At 35.3% G+C, this 19,190-nt stretch overlaps 3 protein-coding genes across 7 annotated transcripts in view; 2 read left to right on the top strand and 1 right to left on the bottom strand.

Annotated features, from left to right (window-relative positions):
* On the top strand, window positions 1-5,544 carry LOC18044174 (cleavage and polyadenylation specificity factor subunit CG7185). 5 transcript variants are annotated; one of them, XR_002905953.1, is made up of 2 exons: window positions 1-2,942; window positions 5,027-5,544. XR_002905953.1 is itself a non-coding variant. In XM_024185611.1 (2 exons), exon 2 carries the CDS (start codon window positions 822-824, stop codon window positions 2,787-2,789), a length of 1,968 nt encoding a protein of 655 aa, XP_024041379.1. In that variant the 5' UTR covers window positions 1-141; window positions 808-821; the 3' UTR covers window positions 2,790-3,246. The 5 variants fall into 5 exon arrangements, 4 of the variants coding, with proteins under 4 accessions (XP_024041379.1, XP_006438181.1, XP_024041378.1 ...); XM_024185611.1 differs by lacking the exon at window positions 5,027-5,544 and having other exon boundaries at window positions 1-141; window positions 808-3,246; XM_006438118.2 differs by lacking the exon at window positions 5,027-5,544 and having other exon boundaries at window positions 1-141; window positions 753-3,246.
* An 8,655-nt stretch (window positions 5,545-14,199) lies between these two features.
* On the bottom strand, window positions 14,200-14,751 carry LOC112099191 (proline-rich proteoglycan 2-like). The gene has a single exon (XM_024186309.1). The coding sequence runs from the start codon at window positions 14,749-14,751 to the stop codon at window positions 14,200-14,202; it is 552 nt and encodes a 183-aa protein (XP_024042077.1).
* A 4,138-nt stretch (window positions 14,752-18,889) lies between these two features.
* LOC18044173 (cleavage and polyadenylation specificity factor subunit CG7185) overlaps window positions 18,890-19,190 on the top strand; it is a 5,492-nt gene continuing 5,191 nt past the window's right edge. The window contains exon 1 of the mRNA XM_024185769.1: window positions 18,890-19,029. The gene's annotated coding sequence lies outside the window, so the exon portion shown is untranslated. The remainder of the gene's footprint in view (window positions 19,030-19,190) is intronic.

Raw genomic sequence — 19,190 nt, 5'->3', positions numbered from 1 at the left:
TCTATAGGGACTTGAGATATCATGTAATTGGCCATTCGCCCGACTGGGAAAGACGAAACCTGAATCAAATCCATAAGGGTTTCACTGTGCAACCAGCGCAGAAAGCAAAGTTACAAACAGAAATCAAAGAACAAGAGAAAGGTGAATACAATTTGCTCAAGCGCTGTTAGTTTTTTAAGCTAAAGGGTTAATAAAACACACATCTTCAGAGGGGATAAGAGTAAGGGTACCTAAATAAAACCCGATTCGATTCTGCGTTTTATTATTATTATTTTTTCTTATCCGGATGTTCTTCAGTTTCATTTTAGGGAAATATATATGTAATTTTTTGTTATATAAATGTAATTTTTTGTTTACTGTATGATGTAATTTGAAAGGTTTTTAAGGATTTGTGTCCTTTTGACTTTATGAAGTGGGTGTTGGAGATTTGTCCTATTTATGTTATTTTTGCACTTGTGGGTAGGGTTTCTGTGTAATTCATGTAATTTTACCAGGCGGGTGTTGCAGATTTGTGTTTTTTTGTGATGTTATAGGATGGATGGTGAAGTGTTTCTTATGGTTCTTAAATGTATTCCTTAGTGGGTAGTGAATCTTTTGTATTAATAAGTGTTGATTATGTGTTTATACATATGAATCACATTCTTCTTAAATTTGAGCTATGTTAGTCTTTAATATGGGTGATCTTTGGCTCTAAAACCTGTTGATGTAGAGAAGCAGAACAATTTTGAATGGTCTTTTATCTTTGTTCACAGTTCTGCATGGGAGGAATAGAGATAATATTTCTTTATTTTGATATAACTTGGTCAGCTTAAGTGCATTCGATGGCTGAAGAACAAATAGATTATGAGGAGGACGAGTATGGAGGGGCTCAAAAGATGCAGTATCAGGGAGGTGGAGCTATACCTGCTCTTGCAGATGAAGAGTTGATGGGAGAAGATGATGAGTATGATGATCTATATAATGATATTAATGTCGGAGATGGTTTATTGCAGTTTCAGCAGCCTGAGGCACCTCCCCCATCCGCTGGTGTGGGCAATGGAAGACTTCAAGTTAAGAAAACTGATGTTCCCGAGCAACGAGTTCAAGTTGGGGGTTCACAAGGGTCAAACATCCCTGGGGTTTCTGTTGAAGGAAAGTACACCAATGCTGGGTCTGACTTTCCTGCTCAAAATGATGTGCAGGTTGCTGTCAACAGACCAAACATGGGATCTGGTAATTACCCAGATGGAGCTTCTGTTTCACAAAAAGGGAGTGTCCAAGAGACAACTCATGATGCCCATGTTAGAAATATGGGTTTTCAAGGGTCTACGTCAGGTCCCTCAAGAACTGGAGTTGATCCTTCTAATATGCCGGGAAGAGCAGCCAATGAGCCTGCACCTGTGCTAAATCCCGGTGCTGCTGGTCCTCAAGGTGCTCTGATTCCAGCTAATCAAATGGGTGTAAATGCAAATGTCAATCGTGTAATGGTGAATGAGAATCAAATCCGGCCTCCTCTAGAGAATGGTGGGACAATGCTGTTTGTGGGAGAATTACATTGGTGGACAACTGATGCGGAGCTTGAAAGTGTTTTGTCTCAGTATGGAAGGGCCAAGGAGATTAAGTTTTTTGATGAGAGAGCTAGTGGTAAATCCAAAGGTTATTGCCAAGTCGAATTCTTTGATGCAGCTGCTGCAGCTGCGTGCAAAGATGGAATGAATGGTCATGTTTTCAATGGACGACCATGTGTTGTGGCTTTTGCTTCTCCTCAAACATTGAAACAGATGGGAGCTTCTTACATGAACAAAAACCAAGGCCAACCTCAGTCACAGAATCAGGGAAGCAGACCTATGAACGACGGTGGTGGGAGAGGTGGTAACACGAATTATCAGAGTGGTGATGGAGGTAGGAATTTTGGAAGGGGCGGCTGGGGACGAGGTGGGCAGGGTGTACCCAACAGAGGTCCTGGTGGTGGAGCGATGAGGGGAAGAGGGCCCATGGGTGCAAGGAACATGATTGGGAGTAGTTCTGGAGCTGGAAGCGGTGCTGGACATGCTGCTGGTGGAGGTTATGGACAAGGCCTTGCAGGTCCTGGCTTTGGGGGTCCTGCGGGTGGTATGATGCATCCACAGAATATGATGGGAGGGTTTGATCCAACATACATGGGTCGAGGAGGTGGTTATGGAGGTTTTTCGGGTCCAGGTTTTCCTGGTATGCTTCCTTCATTTCCTGCTGTTAATGCAATGGGCCTTGCTGGGGTGGCTCCTCATGTCAACCCAGCATTCTTTAACCGAGGAATGGCAGCTAATGGGATGGGTATGATGGGTTCTTCTGGAATGGATGGACCGCATCCAGGGATGTGGACTGACTCAAGCATGGGTGGATGGGTGGGAGAGGAACATGGACGAAGGACAAGGGAGTCAAGTTATGGTGGTGATGATGGTGCTTCTGATTATGGATATGGGGAGGCAAGTCATGAAAAAGGAGCAAGGTCAACTACTGCCTCCCGGGAAAAGGATCGTGGTTCTGAGCGTGACTGGTCTGGGAACACAGATAGGAGGCACCGAGAGGAGAGGGAACAAGACTGGGACAGATCTGAAAGGGATCACAGAGATCACAGACACAGGGAAGAAAAAGATAGTTATCGTGATCGTCGACAAAGAGATCGTGACTCAACTTATGATGACAACTGGGACAGGGGGCAATCGTCTTCAAGATCTCGGAGCAGGTCCGGAGCAATCCCAGATGAAGACCACAGATCTCGATCGAGAGATGTGGACTATGGGAAGAGGAGACGGCTACCATCAGAGTGACAGAGTCACGCTTTTCATTCTTCCGTGGCATGTCATACAAGACCTCATATTCTCTATATCTTACTGTATTGCTCTTGGGTTGTTACAATGCTTCTACCTATCGCTTTTCCTGGTTACTGTGGCCTAAATGCAGAGTGGTTTCTTGAGGGAAAAGTAAGTTCTCATATTTGTAGAAGGGAAGCATAGATTCTCTGTTCTTTCGTACTGCATTCTATAAACGTTACTGCCAACACTTATTTTGTTTGTTAAAAAATGATGAGTGACTTTGAGTTGCATGCCAATGGGGATATTCTATCTAGGGTTGGACTCTTGATATCCTTGCCGAGTATCCCAATGGCTTTATATTTATTCTACTGAATCTATTTCTGAGACAATGGTTTTGGGGCTTCTGGTCACATGTTACAAAACCTACTCTAATTATATCATAGTTTGAATTAGTTGTCCGTATTGCTTTCTACACCTGTGTCTTCTCGTAGTTGTTGATTATAGAATATGGTTTTTTTATAGTTGATTATAGAATATGGTTTTTTTTCCATGCCAACCCATTATTTTTATTGGGATTGTATTTAAAGGGTGCTCGTAAGTCTGAGTCAGTGCATGACTTTAATATTTAAACTGATGCATGTGATAGCTGTGTCCTTCTGCCTTCTGGGTCCTTTGTATCACTTCAAATGACATTTAGATTTGAATTTGGAATTAGAATTCATCTGTCTTTTATTAGAATAGTTGAGTCTTACTGATGGTGCTGATGATGCTGACATATGAAGAAGTCAAGATGGAGGATGTTGTTCCTTCTGTGCGAACCACTGATGGTCAACTAATTAAGGATTCTTAGTCTTGTCTTAGAAAATGAAGTCCTACTTCAGGGGTTTCTCTCGGACTTGACAATGTTTAATATGTGGTCTTTGTATCTTCCCATCAAATTGACCTTCCTCAGAAGAAGCAACAGCTGATATGTAGCATGCCTTTATTATTTTCTTTTCAAGTGAGTTTTATTTGATCAGCAAGTCATACTAGCAATGTTTCAAATATTGCTAGGGCATCGTAACTATTTATTAAAGTCTATGTTATTCATCCTCCCATTTTGAATTATATCCACAATGTATGTGTGGTGCTGCTTATGCTTATGGACTGGTGGATTACTTGGAATGTTAAATTCTTTTAGGTTTTTTCGCTTGGAATTGGGGGTAAGGATAAGCGGATATGGTGGCCAATTTTTGGAGTTGTTGGTCTAGTAAATGGCTTCCAATCTTCTCTTTCGTATCTTAGTGAATGTCAACTAAGAATCTGATTCTTAAAGCTTTTCTTGAAGTCGTGAGTAGTGTTTGTTTTTTGGTGCTTCTGTTTTTGTTTGATTCGTTTGCTGGTTCAGTGGATTGCTTGTTCACCTTTTTGAATTTTTTTATATCTTTTTCTTGTCCTTCGGATACAATCTTTTTGGTTTTACTCGAAAAGAAGAAAAAAAATCACGAAGAAAAATGAGAGAGAGAGAGAGAAGCTTTTCTTGAAGGCATGGTTGGCTGCTTTCTTTTCTTGCTTCCCTCTTTCTTTTTCTTTCTACTGATCGTTTGTGATTGTTCTTTGAAGTTTCAATTAGTTATTTTAATTTGATTAGTTCTCTTGAAGATCAATATACTTTTAAATATTAAAACAGCTATTTGAACTTTTGTTTCTTCTTCGAAAACACTATTTTAGCCATAAAAGAACTATCTTCCAAATCATTATATATTTTAGAAGTTCCGTTATTTTGGTGGTAACTAGTATAATAGAAAGTTTTACCTAATTTCTAGTGTATGATATTATTTTATTATGGTTTATCCTAGAATGAAAAGTTCTCATATCTGGTGTTGTGAGTTTCAGCCGGGTACGGTAGTTTTAGTAAATTCACATGGCAAATAATGTATTTGTGTTTTGTAGAAGTGTGATTCCCTTAGACTTTTGTTATGAATGGGTGGATTTGGACGTACTTGAGTTTGATATGCTATCTGATCAAAGAGAGCAAAACACCTTCCAGTTAAGGGCTTTACTTCCCTGTTATGAAATCTGGGCTGTTTATCATGTAGGACTTACATGAGGTCCCCATTCATGGGTGATTGTGATTGATTCATTGATTGTAGGAATATGGTACTAAAATCATGTAGTGCTCTTTGAGGAAAGTTTAGTGGCCTCTTTGGCTGGTAGGTTTTCTTTTTCCAAGTCTATTGACATGGGGGCTTTCTTTTTATCACCATATTCAGGGAGTGGAGTAGCAACCAAGGAAGATGTGTTTGTTGGGCTGCATTCATTCGCTTTCTCAAATATTGGCTTTGGTCTGTCAAGTGTGCAAACAAGCCTTGACAATTTTGGCTTTCACTTTTTTGCCCCCTCGAGCGGCCCTTAAGAATGTTTGAACTGCTCTCCTGGAAGAGAATGCCTAGAAATAGTTGAAGCCATGAAATTGTCAAAAAATGGAAAGGATTTTGTTTAATAGGTTTATATACCATTTTGTAAAGCATCATCTCATGTTTTTGTAAAATTGAGTTACATGTATTAGGTCCATCACATGTAAAGGCCTCTTTCATTATTTATTTGACTATTTGTGGCTCGCTGTGAGCTTGTAAGACTGTTGTACTGACTTTGAGGCACAATTGTGTTTACATTTGATGCAGTGTAACTGATTTAGGATAGTCAGTGATGAGCTTTTAGTAATTTGTAACCTGGAATTGTTTCACTTGTAATTGATTATTGTAACATGTGTAGAACTAGTTGTAGTTTCAACATAAAAGATAAAGGAACATTGGAAGTGTGCCTTTTTTTTTAACCTTTATTATTATTATTGTCTATGTAAGTTGTGAGGTTTACCTGCACATGGGAGTCGTAAATTGTGGACTTCTGCATCATTCTATTGGGCTGGAACTGAGCGTTTTGGTTGTTTTGAGAATGTTGCAGGTGAAGGCATGATGCCACATTCCATGTACATTTCCTCTGTCATGCAGTATGAATTTGTTGTAATCAGATTTGATTTTCATTTGTACTGTTTCTTTCGATGGATTTTTATTGATAGATAGATCATTGTCTCTGTTTTTGTATACCAGAAAAGTGATTAGGGATGAAAGTTTTGTGGTTTGTGGAGAGGATTTGAAATGTTCTGCTCAAATGTACATTAGGTTTCCTGTCTGGGGAATGAGATTATGAGTTTTAAGGAGGCATAATCTCAGATACCCACCTGACTATGTTGTTCTGAGGGTTTCTACTTGCTTAATGTGGAAAGCTGCCTTTCCCCGCACTGGCAGCTGCAATTTTTACTTAAATGCTCTCTCGTGCATTATTCTTGGCTTTTGTATTCTTTTACAAGATCACTCGCTTCATCCAGTTCTGCTTTGTGAATCTTTAGTTTTGTCATGTAATTTAGGAGTTGGGTATGACTGATTCTTGTTAGTTCCATGTATAAATATTTCTAACTGCCTGTGTAGTGTACGCGTCTGTTCCATCTATCTGGTGACCAATCCTCCAGTTTAATCTGCCACTTCAGGAATCTTTTTTAATTCCAAAAATTTTATCTCCATAATTTATAGTTATGTATTTTATCAGCCAATCTGTGCTGTTACTGTTTCAGTTTCAGTTTCAGAAAGCTCAATGCAAATGCCAGCGTTGTGCACTGGCCCTTGATTTGATGATGTTGAAAGAGTTTCTTGTGCATTTTCTTTACTTTATACACAACGTGGTTCCCGATACTGAATGTTCGTGTCATATTTAACAACTTGAAGTTCCCGGCCGGGCCGGTTAAATGTTAATGTCAGTCTAATTACAAAAATTAATGTCGTATTCAGAATTCAAGAGTGCAAAGCTGAAAGCTCAGCAAGTTGGAGAAGGCAGCGGTATATAATTCTGAAAACCTTTAACTTTTAGCACTCACCGGCTACGGCGACGAAATTCGTCCCGTTTATATGACACCGGATGTATGGAGGAATATCGAATATTTGAAAGAAACGCAAAGTTTAATTGCCGTCTATTATTGTCCTCAAGGATCTGTACTTATCCTCGGATACGAACTTAGGTTGTCAATATATCCTTATAGGATCCCCCTATATGGATCCGGATCGGATCCCCCGTGTTACAGTTAACGTAACTTGCAGGTGTTTCTCCGTTTGCTGAATTGTTACTGTAAAATATCTCTGAGCCCCTTGTGCTTTACATTATTCACAATTTATTAATAAGTATTGTGAAACTTTTTGTATTGTAAAATTTCGTTCAGCCCCTTACACTCTATATTATTTCATTAAAACCCTTAGAGTATGAAATTCATCCCCTATAATTTTTAAATTCTCAAAATACCCTTCATGTATATAAAATATAATAATTATTAAATGGATTATAATTATAATTATTATTTTATTGTAATTAAGGATGGGCAAATTAGGTTTCAGTTCGGGTTGTTCGGATTTCGGTTTGGGTTTCAACCCAATCGAGTTCAAAATACGAACCCAAACCAAACCGAATCGAAATTAAATCGGTTCGGTTTGGGTTAGTAATTCTGATCGAAATTTCAGTTTGGGTTGAAATCAGGTTATAATAGTTTGATTGTCCAAACATTCTGAAATACTAACTAGGCAACCCAAGAGGGGGGGTGAATTGAGATTTTAAAATTTAAGCTAAGCAAACCACTCAACAATTTAATCTATTACCTTAATCAAATTGAAAACAATAAATTCAATCATGCACAATATTAAAAGAGTAAGGGAAGAGAAAACAAACACAATGATTTTTACGTGGTTTGGCAATTCCCGCCTACGTCCACGCCTCCAAGCTCACCGGGCTTGAGGATTTCACTAAGCTAGTCTCCCAAGGCTTCAAACGCTTACAATTGACTTCCAAGGTGTCAATGGACCTTTACAACAAGAGATTATCCTCAATCTCTTAATCCAAGTGTATCCCAACACTTACAATCTTTTAACTTGATTTTACAAAAAAGATTACAAATGAATCTCTCACACACAATGTGTTTGATCACAAATGAAAGCTCAATGTGTGAATGAATGAAATGAATACAAGAATTTAAAGTTCAATGAAAGTTGTATTCTCAATATTTTGCTCAATGATGATCGTTGGAATTCTTCTTGTTTGAATTAGATTGAGCTTATTTATAGTTGGAGCTGAAAACCAGCCGTTATTGACTTTCTGCACACTGTCGGATCGCCGCTAACTAGATGTCGGATCGTCTTTTAACTAGTCAATATGACCGTTGGGGCTGATTTTTAAATTGTCGGGTCGCCGTTAACTATATGTCGGATCTCCGTTTAGGTCCAAAGGCTACTGGTTGATATCGGCAAGCTGTTTATCACACATGTCGGTTCACCGTTTAGGTCCAGAGACTACCCTTCAGTTCTGGTTGATATCGGCGAGCCGTTTATCAAAATTGTCGGATCGCCGTTTAGGTTCAGAGGCTAATCTTCAATTCTGTTAGATGTCGGCGAGTCATTATCAAGATGTCGGATCGCCGTTTTCTACAGTAACTGCTACAGTGACATATTTTCTAAAATTATAATTTAATCCCAAAACTTTATAAAATTATATTACGACCTAAAACGTTATGAAACTTTACAAATAGGTCCGATTTCAGAATTTCTACGTAATGCTTTGTTAATCCCGAAACTTTCTGAAATTATGGTATAGTCCAAAATGCTATGACACTTTTCAAATAAGTCATTCTCCAAAATTTCAAGCAATACTTGTTTATTTCAAAGTTTTCAAAATTCTTTCAATTAAACCATAAACTTTGAAAAACAACCAATTTCATAAAATCATTTTTCCATTAAATATGAAACATTTATAATGTGAAAATAATGATTTATTTAAAAAGAATAAAAACAATCAATTTCATAAAATCATTTTTTCATTAAATATAAAACCTTTATAATGTAAAAATAATGATTTATTTAAAATGTATAAAAAATAATTTGAGCTTAAAAGATTTATCATTCTTAATCTTGTTTGTTATCATAAAAATCAACATTATAGAAACATATATTTTAACACATTCGTCATTAACCAACCAAAATTTTAAATTCTCAAATCTTAAATCTTAAATCAGAATAAAAATAAAAGTTCAATTCTATATATGCAAGAGTTTGGAGCACATATCAAGGCCAATTGAAACTGATGTTAAGCAAATAGGCATAATCTAGAATGTATTTAGGGGTGGCAATAAAATCCGCCCGGACCCAGCCCAGACTCGGCTAATCAGGTCCGGGCAAAATCCGGACCGCATATACAAATAATACGAGTCCGGTTATTGGAATTTAAAACCCAGATACTTCCAGGTCCGGTTCCGGTTATGGCACAAAAAACCCAGAACCCGGATCCGTGTTGGGTTTTGATAAGTAAAAAAAAAAAAAAGAAAAAGAAAGAAAATATAAATGTAATACACCCAAAATTGAAACTTACCCTAATTTTCTATCCTATTTGTATGCAAACACAAGCACTGCTGACGGCTGCCGCACCTCCAGCTCTCCAACACTCCAAGCTAAAGGCCACCACTCAACATTCCAAGGAAACACAAGCTGCCGGCTGCAAAAAGCAAACACCCCCAGCAAACACTCCAAGCCAGCACTGATTGCAAAAGCGTCTTATACATCCTGCAAAATCATCATCTGATTGCAAAAAGCAAAATCACTCAAGCTCTTGGCTCTTGAGTGCTTTGACCACCACTTGGCTTAGATCTTGACTCTTGAGTGCTTTAAGCACCATTTGATAGCCCTCACGTGCTGTTCTATGACTATGGTTCTTTGTTTTTTTTTTTTTTTTCCTTTTTTATTCCTTGCTTTTGGCTTTCTCTAGCATGAATCCTTTTCAAATAAAAAATCTGCAAATCAATCCATTTTTTTTTCGTTCTAATAGCACAAATTTCTTCATAATTTGCATTTCTCCTTAAAAAAAATCTTTGAAATTAAATGTTGTGCAGTCTGCACTTCTTACACATCTCTCAAGCAGCCATTACCTAACCGATCAAAACCAGCACGGCAATAGCACCCACGACCAATCATCACCGAATCCAGCAGCCACGAGCACCACCACCAGCAGCAAAGTAGCGATTTGCGAACCCAGCAGCCACGCGAAATCACCACAGCAGCAGCCTCCAACAAACTCGGCCAGCACACCACCACGATGCATGAAGCCACCTCAGCAGCAGCCAGCAGTAAACCCAGCACCAGCCACTCGAACCCACGCAGTGCAGATCATCGACTCACGTTTTTCAGGCTATTCTTTTGGCAAAGAACGACAAACATTGCTCCATGGATATCAAACTTTTGCATTTTAGGCTTTGCTGGCTTTGGAATTGATTTGCCGTAAATGGAATGATTTGCAAGGTTGATTTCATTGGAATCTTTAATAACCACAGTAAACCAGTAATTTATCCGGGCAGAGAAAGTCCGGATAAAAAACCCATGCCCGAGACGTGCCGGGCCTGACCCAGACAGGATGTGAAAAAATGGGGCACAATCCAAGTTCGGGCAGCTGTTTTATTGATCCGGTCTAGTCCCGGGCAGGGCCAAACCTGGACCGGACCCGGGTTTTTGCCAACACTACAAGTTCTCGCTGAAATAGATGCAGCCATTCTTGTTAAAGACAAACTACAGTTGCTATGCAGAGAGTTGCAACGTCAGAATAAAATTCTAATGGATAAGTGCAAACGGGTATCAACAGAGGAATAGAAGCTGAGATTAGATTTGTTTGCCAAGTCCCGAAAACCAAATCCTTCCAAAAACATACATTCAATTAACAATAACGAATAAGGAGGCAACGAAATGCAAACATCAGCGAAAATGAAATTCCAAACATCACTAAAAATAACATCATCGGAATCGTAAACATCACCGACATTAACATCACATTGTGCGCCCAACGACTACGAACGAAGAAGGAGGCAGTGACTGGATCTAAAGCGAAGGGCCCAAGAAGACTAGATCTGAAACGAAGAAGGAGGCAACATTTGAATCTGAAACTGCAACGCCGATGCACCTGAACATAGTTGAATTGACACCGGTGGTGTGTGTGAGTGAGATTGTGAGTGTGCTAGGGTTGAGGTTGTGCTTGTCTCGATGTGGAGTGCAAAGAAGAGAAAAAAGGAAATAAGGGTTTTGATTTTTTGGTGTTCTGACTTTTTTTTTTCAGTTAACCCGATCGGGTCTCGATTTTGATTCGGGTTCAACCCGAACCGAAATCCAAGCCGAACGGGTTAGAAATTTGAATCCGGTTAACCCGATCCAAACGCCCACCCTTAACTGTAATTATAAATATAATTATAATTTTTAAATGGATTATTATAATAATTATTAATAACAATAATAATAAAGTATTATAATTAATTAATCTATTAACAATAATTAATAATAATTTTCTAGTTATTGTTAATAATAATAATAATAATTAACAATAATTATTATTAATAATTAATTTTTGAATAATAATAATCACAATAATTAAAATACAAAATAATAATTACAATAAAAATTAATTAAGGATTTTTTAATAGTAATTTGTTACAATTTAACTCATTCCGATTTTGATTCTAAAACAAAATAAAACATATAAATAGTAATATAGCTCATTGTAATTACGATTCTTGCAATTCAAGTAAATAAATTATTCTGATTCCAATTCCTCATTTCGATTCTAACTCATTATGTTTCCAATTAATTTTGATTATTGTTTAGTGAATGCATTATAAAATTGTAAACATTTCATTTTTTTCCCCATTTCTTCTTCCCCACTCTCCCTCTCTTTCTCTATGATGAGTCTAATGATGGCTTCAATTATCGATAAAGGTTGCTTATGAAAAGAAGTTAATAGTGGAAATGGATGAATTCAAAGGAAATTTGCTTTTTATTTTGTTAATCCTTTTATCATGAAAATATTAATTATTATGAGATGATATTATAAAGAAGATGAATGATAATATCCTTAAAATTTTTGTTGATAATGAATATCCTTGAAGGTTACTATAAAATCCTTAATTAATTTTTATCATAATTATTATATTTTAATTATTGTGATTATTATTATTCAAAAATTAATTATTCATAACAATTATTGTTTAGTATTATTATTAACAATTTAACTAAAAATTATTATTAATTATTGTTAATAGATTAATTAATTATAAATTTTTATTATTGTTATTAATAATTATTATAATAATCCATTTAAAAATTATAATTATAATTATAATAAAATAATTATTGTAATTGTAATTATAACTATAATCCATTTAATTATAATGATATTTTACTTAAATGGAGGGTATTTTGAGAATTTAAAAATTATAGGGGATGAATTTGATACTCTAAAGGCTTCAATGAAATAAAATAGAGTGCAAGAGTCTGAACGAAATTTTACAATGCAGAAAGTTTCGTAATACTTATATTTATAAATTTTCAATAATATAAAGCACAAGGGCTCCACGATATTTTACGGCAACAATTCAGAGAAGACTAAAGCAGCTAGGGGTGTCAAAAAAACCCGCCCGGACCGGATCCGGCCTGGACCCGGCCAATCCGGTCCGGGCAAAACCCGGACCGCATATACAGAAAAAGCGGATCCGGGTTTCAGAATTTAAAACCCGGACATATCCGGGCACGGTCCGGGTTCAGCACTAAAAACCTGAAACCCGGACCCGGACCCGTTTTCCTAATTAAAAAAAAAAAAACTAAAACCAGTTACCCACCCAAACCCAAATCGCAAAAGTCAAAACACCCAAATCCGAAAGTCCTTAATTCCCCAAATCGTAAAACACCCAAACCCAAAGGCATAAGCAGCGACGCTGCCACCGTCAGTCTGTCACCTTCGCCCCTCGGCACTCGGCACTCGACATCATCTCTTCTCGTTTGCATTTGCTGACTTGGTTTTGCTCAGTTGCGGCTGTGACGGGAGTCGTTCGTGTAGCGGCAGCAGCGCAGTGCAACCCCCTCCGGCGCTGTCAGCGTCAGCACCATCGTCTCCAACTCTACATTGCCACTTTGTCATCCACCATCAGTCCATCACTCTGCCATCACAGCCACCACTACCAGCCGCAGGTATTGATTTTTTTCCTTCCATATTTTGTCTTCCCAGTTGCATTTTTGCCGATTGCTTCTCTGTTGGTGTTGGCTGTTGCTGTTCGTGTTTATCTTCGGTCAATTTTGTGCATGGTTGCTGACTTGCTGTTGCTGTGAGGCTAAATGGTTTTGACCGTAGAATATGAGGAAAATATGGCCAATTTTGTGAAGGATCCTTATTGGCCTGCTCGTGTAATATACAATAGCACTATTGAAGTGGATTTTTAATCAATGCTGACAGCAAATTTTGTTAGTTATATCAGTCATGACTAAGCTTATTGTTTAATTAATTAAGTTGCTTGGTGCATGCCACTTACCATCTGCCGCTTTGACAATTATTGGATAACTTCTACCAATCTGTTACATCTTAAATTCTTAATCAAATTTATTTTCAATTTAGGATAGTTGTATGACTTTGCTGATTAAAAAGGAGCCATCGTTTATTTTCAATTTATTTTCAATCTGTTACATCTTAATAAAAATGAAAGATTTTTTTTTAAAATAATTGTTTGCGGGCTTAGAAGCCCGGAAGACAAAACCCGGACCCGGGGCACGCCGGGCTCAAGCCCGGACCGGACATGCAAAAACCGGGTTTTGTCCGAGTCCGGGTTTCAATTTTTGGCATCCGGTCCGGTCCCGGGTTGCACCAAACCCGGACTGGACCCGGGGTGCACCAAACCCGGACCGGACCCGGGGTTTTGCCAAGCCTAAAAGCAGCTCCTGTAAGTTGCGTTAACTGTAACTCAGGGGATCCGGATATATATTTCATTTACTTTGTTTGTCACCTTTTATTATTGCTTGCTGCAACAAGCGCTCGTCAGATCAGGGATTCCAAAGTCTCGTTTTAATTTCATCTCAATAAATTAAAGCCAGGATATTATTTATTTAAATACGCGGGATTAATAAAATCTTTAAATTAAAGCAAATCGTGACAATATTGTGATTGAATGCGAGCAATTTCATTTCTTCAGGAATAAGCACCACCCTATTCCATAAAGAACAAAAGGCAATTTGACCAAAGATAAAGACATGCATCGATCAGCCGGCATGCAGCCTGCAGGACGTAAATAATGGATAATATTTTTATATACGAGCCTCAACTCGGAAGAGGCACCCACAGGCACATATGATGATAAAAATTGGTCAAACTTAGAAATTATTCAATGATAGATCCAAATATCTCCAATCCACAATATTTTAAAACTCATCATGATACGTAAAACCTCGAATTTTATTGACAAACAAATCCATATATCAAATGAGCTTTGCTCTAGACAACCGATGAATGTTAGTCAATCGGGTACGTGGTTTTGTAGACGTAGCTAATTTGCTCATGATTAGTAGAAGAAAGCAGCAGCGACTGCAACACCAGCGACGAGGGCGGAGACTTTGAGGGAGCTTGCACCACTCCCTTCCGACTTGTTCTCATCTCCCTCGCCCACTGGTCCTGGCATTGCAACCTCAGGCAACTTAGCCTCGCCAGAGGGGCCTTCTGCAGGTCCAGGTCCAGCAGCTGGTCCACTGCTTGGGCCTCCTGCTGGGGCTTCTCCGGGTGCCGGTGCGGGTGCACCACCGGCTGGAGGTGCCTGTGTTGGTGCCTCACCGGGTGCCTGATTTGGCTGCTGAGGCTGCTGGGGCTGCTGGGTAGGTGGCTGTGTCTGTGGCTGATCAGGCTGCTGTGGTTGCTGGGTAGGTGGCTGTGTCTGTGGCTGATCAGGCTGCTTGGGTTCCTGGGGCTGATTAGGCTGCTGTGGCTGATTGGGTTCCTGCGGCTGATTAGGCTGATGGGGTTCATTGGGTTGTGGCTGAATAATGGGTTCCTGCTGGGCTGAGGCCACACTGATAATGGCTACAAAAATGAGAGCAAGAACAATGACCAGGCGAGCCATCATGTCCGATGGGGTTTGTGTTTTCGTCTTATTATTTTTATTATTTTTAATTTTTTGTCCCCTTATATGCAAGGTTCTCTACTGAATATAGAGAACAATGCAGATCGTTCAAATGCTGGGGATGATTTGAGGAAGAGATTGTCGGGTTTATTTATGCTGATGGGTTTGTCCTTGATTAGGGGAATTCATCATATCTTGTGGTGGCACCCGTTGCTTTATTTCCACAAACTCAGGATAGCCATTCTGAGCTGGTAAATAGGAATTAATTTAACAAATTGGGAAGAAGCTTTCTTTTGCCTAATTTTAGTAAAAAATAGGGTTCCATTTCTTTGCCAAATTCCAACCAAATCGTCTTTGATTTAACATAATTCTTGTTATTTTGCTTCAGTTTTCTACGTTACCAAGTCTCTATTTAAATGATTCAACTATTTTTTTTTTTAATGTGTAAACATATAAATTCTATGATCTAATATTATCTATGTGATTATCTCCGTGTAATATTCATTACCAATCATATTTGCAGCATGTCCCAAGATTCCTACAGAAGCAGAGCTGCCAATTCCTACAGCATCATTACTGTTATTTTACAAGTTCAAGGCTCCAAGCAACTCCCTTTTATGATCCAAGCATGCATTTAGTGCGTTTTACACATTTAACATCGTCTCCTTCAGTGGAGTTGGTAGAGTTGCATTATTGAACGGAGTAGTATATTTCCATTCGTCTTATGGAATGAGACGGATAAAAAAGGACTGTAATTAATGTAAGACAAAATTAATATTCATCTGAATAAGTTCTTATGGTGTGTTTGGGAAATTGAAATGGAGGAATAAGAATGAAACTTATGTTTATTTGACAAAATGTAATTTGAGAATGAGAATAAAATATATGGGTCCTACACAATTTGGGAATAAGGAATGAGAATCCCATTCCCATGGGGGATTGAGAATGAAAATGTGTAAATGGGAATGAAACATAAATTTATTTTTCTATCCTTCTAATTTTTTCATATTTCCTAAATTACCCTTATTCAAATCACAAATAATTTTATTATTTTAAATGTCATTAATAATAATAATTATTATTATTAAATTTTAGTAACTTTATTATTTTAGTTATTATTATTATTATTATTATTATTATTATTATTATTATTATTATTATTATCATTAATATTATCATTATTTACAATAAAAATAATGATAAAAATAATAATTAATAAAAACAATTAATTTATCATTATTAACAATATTATCCTTATTGTTGTTATTATTATTATTAATTTTATTATTATTATAATATTTTATTAACTTTATTATTTTAGTTATTATTAATTATTGTTATTATTATTTTTATTAATATTATCATTATTAACATTTATTATTATTATTAAAATTAAATTTTATTGAATTTATTATTTTAGTAATGATAAATGTTAATAATGATAATATTAATAAAAATAATATTAACAATAATTAATAGTAACTAAAATAATAAAGTTAATAATAATAGTAATAATAATAATAATAATAATAAATGTTAATAATGATAATATTAATAAAAATACTATTAACAATAATTAACAATAACTAAAATAATAAATTTAATAATGATAATATTAATAAAAATAATTATTAATAACTAAAATAATAAAGTTAATAAAATTTAATAATAATAATAAATGTTAATAATGATAATATTAATAAAAATAATATTAACAATAATTAATAATAACTAAAATAATAATGATAATATTGTTAATAATGATAAATTAATTATTTTTATTAATTATTAATACTATGGGTATTTTGGTAAATTGATTCTGATTCTCATTCCTCATTCCCATTTATTTTGTCAAGTAAACACATCAATGACATTTTAGTACATTCTCATTCTCATTTATTTTTGTCAAATAAACATTGAAATCTCATTCTCATTCTCATTCCACCTCATTCTCATTCTCATGAGGTAAACGCACCATTAGTGTCAAGAACTTACAAATGTTTGTTCTTTATTCCTTCATTTTTAGTTTTTATGAGTAGAGATTAAATATTCATAATTGTATGCATAAAGCTTAAGATTGAGGACATAAACATTTATGAAATTTTAAATCAAGTTTACCCTCCCGCCAATATTAACTTTAAGAACATATGATTTTATGTATGTGTGCTCTTATATGTATGCATAATGTCAAGCTATTACGCACTTAGCAATTTTGAGGAAAAGAAACATAGTTTTGTGAGAAAAAATATTTTCATTGGTGTGAAGAGGGTGTGTTAAGTATAAATTTATATTAAAATTTTAATAAAAGGTGTTCAAAATATTTTATAGGGTACAAATAGTCATACTTTTTAACTAATGACATTATATTGCATATAAGTAACAATCACATTACTAAGACATATACAAAAAAGTTATCTCCACGTGTAGGAGTATTAAATTTAGTTATTTCCATGTGTAGAAGTAGGGGTGTGCATGGGTTGGTTTGGGTTGGATTTTAAGTCAAACCAAACCAAACTATAAAAATTTAGATCCAACCCAAACCAACCCAAATATTTTTAACCCAATCCAAACCAACCCATTTGGGTTTGGTTTGAATTTTATTATCAAAATAATTTTTATTTTAATAAAATTTAATTATATCAAAATTATAATAATTATTAATTGTTATTAATTATTAAATTGATATTAAAATATAAAAAAATATAGTGGATAAAAATTATAAATTTTACAATAACTTAATCCTCAAATTAAAGAATACTAGAAAATCAAAATAAAGTTTAATTGCAAAAATTATTATTTATCAATAAATAAGAACATACACTTTAATAATAAACTTTCACAAACATGACATAACAATCTAATAATAAATTTTGCCACTTGTTATTTATTTAATTATGCAATATTTATTTTTATTTATCGTTTTGGTAGTTTTGCGTTATGTTGTCTATTTATATGTTTAATTTTATTTACACTCTGATATTATATAGTGTGTATGCTTTATGTTCTAATTTCATCATATGGTAAGCAAAGTTTTGTACAGAGCCTAATATGGGCATTACATTCAATTATTGACCAAAAATTAGCCACCATCTAACATATCAGACCCAGTCTAAGTCGAGTTATTATTGATCACTAGTAGAGTCTCATGCTCTTTCTATGTCGATCCTTCCATGTGGGAGAAATTATTTTTGTAAATAAGAAAAAAATTTATGTTATTTACAACAATATTTATTTAATTTAAATTTATTTTTACATGTTATTTTCATTTTCTAACTGTTGATAATTGATCACGCCGTAAAAAACTTAATGGTGGCCTTTCACTTATTTGTGTTCATTTATTTTGTTTTCATTTATTTCATTTGAAAAATTTGAGTGTTGGGGTTTTGTCCATGACCTATGGGTAAACCATACCCAACCCATAATGAAATGATTTTCTATATAAAACTCACATTTAACCCATTTTCATGATTTACCCAACTCAAACCATTTAATTTGGTTTGGGTTTGGGTAAACCCATGGGTTGTGGGTTTATGCCCACCCCTATGTAGAAGTATTAAATTAAAATAATAATACATTGAATCATATAAACCATGACAATTTGTTTTTCCTTATATGAGCTTAACCACTGTTTTCTTTAGTTAGCCACTTGAATTAAATGGTAGGGAAGGTATGGGATGAAAATATTAATGACTATTAACTAAGCTAATGCTTAGTTAATTGCAATTTCTAAAATAATAATAATAATAATAATTAGTTAATGGGATAATATTTAATTTTATAATATTAATAGTATTAAGCATCATAAAATTTTATGTTAAGTGATGTGTTATCAGTCAAGTAAATGATATAATAATACATATAAAAATTATGATCTAGTAACTTTATGCAACACATTATTTCAGTTGAAATGTTAAGATGTAAAATGTCTATGGTTATTAATAATAGGTATTCCAAATTTTTATTTTAATATGTCATAAAATATTTCATTTTGAGGAAATTATATGATAGTAAAATGTATAATAACACAAATGACAAATATGAAAATAGCATGAAATTTAGTTCAGTGAAAACTCTCCACTATAAACTCTTGGAAATTACGAGAAGGCTGGTTAAAAATTTATTTAACTAAATATTAAATCTATAGAGACTTAAGATATCACGTATTTGGCCATTCGGCAGACTGGGAAAGACGAAACCTGAATCAAATCCATAAGGGTTTCACTGTACAACCAGCGCAGAAAACAGAGTTACAAACAGAAATCAAAGAACAAGAGAAAGGTGAATACAATTTGCTCAAGCGCTGTTAGTTTTTTAAGCTAAAGGGTTAATAAAACATACATCTTCAGAGGGGAGAAGAGTAAGGGTACCTAAATAAAACCCGATTCGATTCTGCGTTTTGTTAATTTTTTTTTTCTTATCCGATGTTTTTCAGTGCTTCC

The sequence above is a fragment of the Citrus clementina genome, unplaced genomic scaffold, assembly GCF_000493195.1.
Source record: "Citrus clementina cultivar Clemenules unplaced genomic scaffold, Citrus_clementina_v1.0 scaffold_4, whole genome shotgun sequence".
Lineage (NCBI taxonomy): Eukaryota > Viridiplantae > Streptophyta > Magnoliopsida > Sapindales > Rutaceae > Citrus > Citrus x clementina.
Note: the sequence above shows the minus strand (reverse complement) of the source record. Positions and strands in the feature narration are given on the sequence as shown.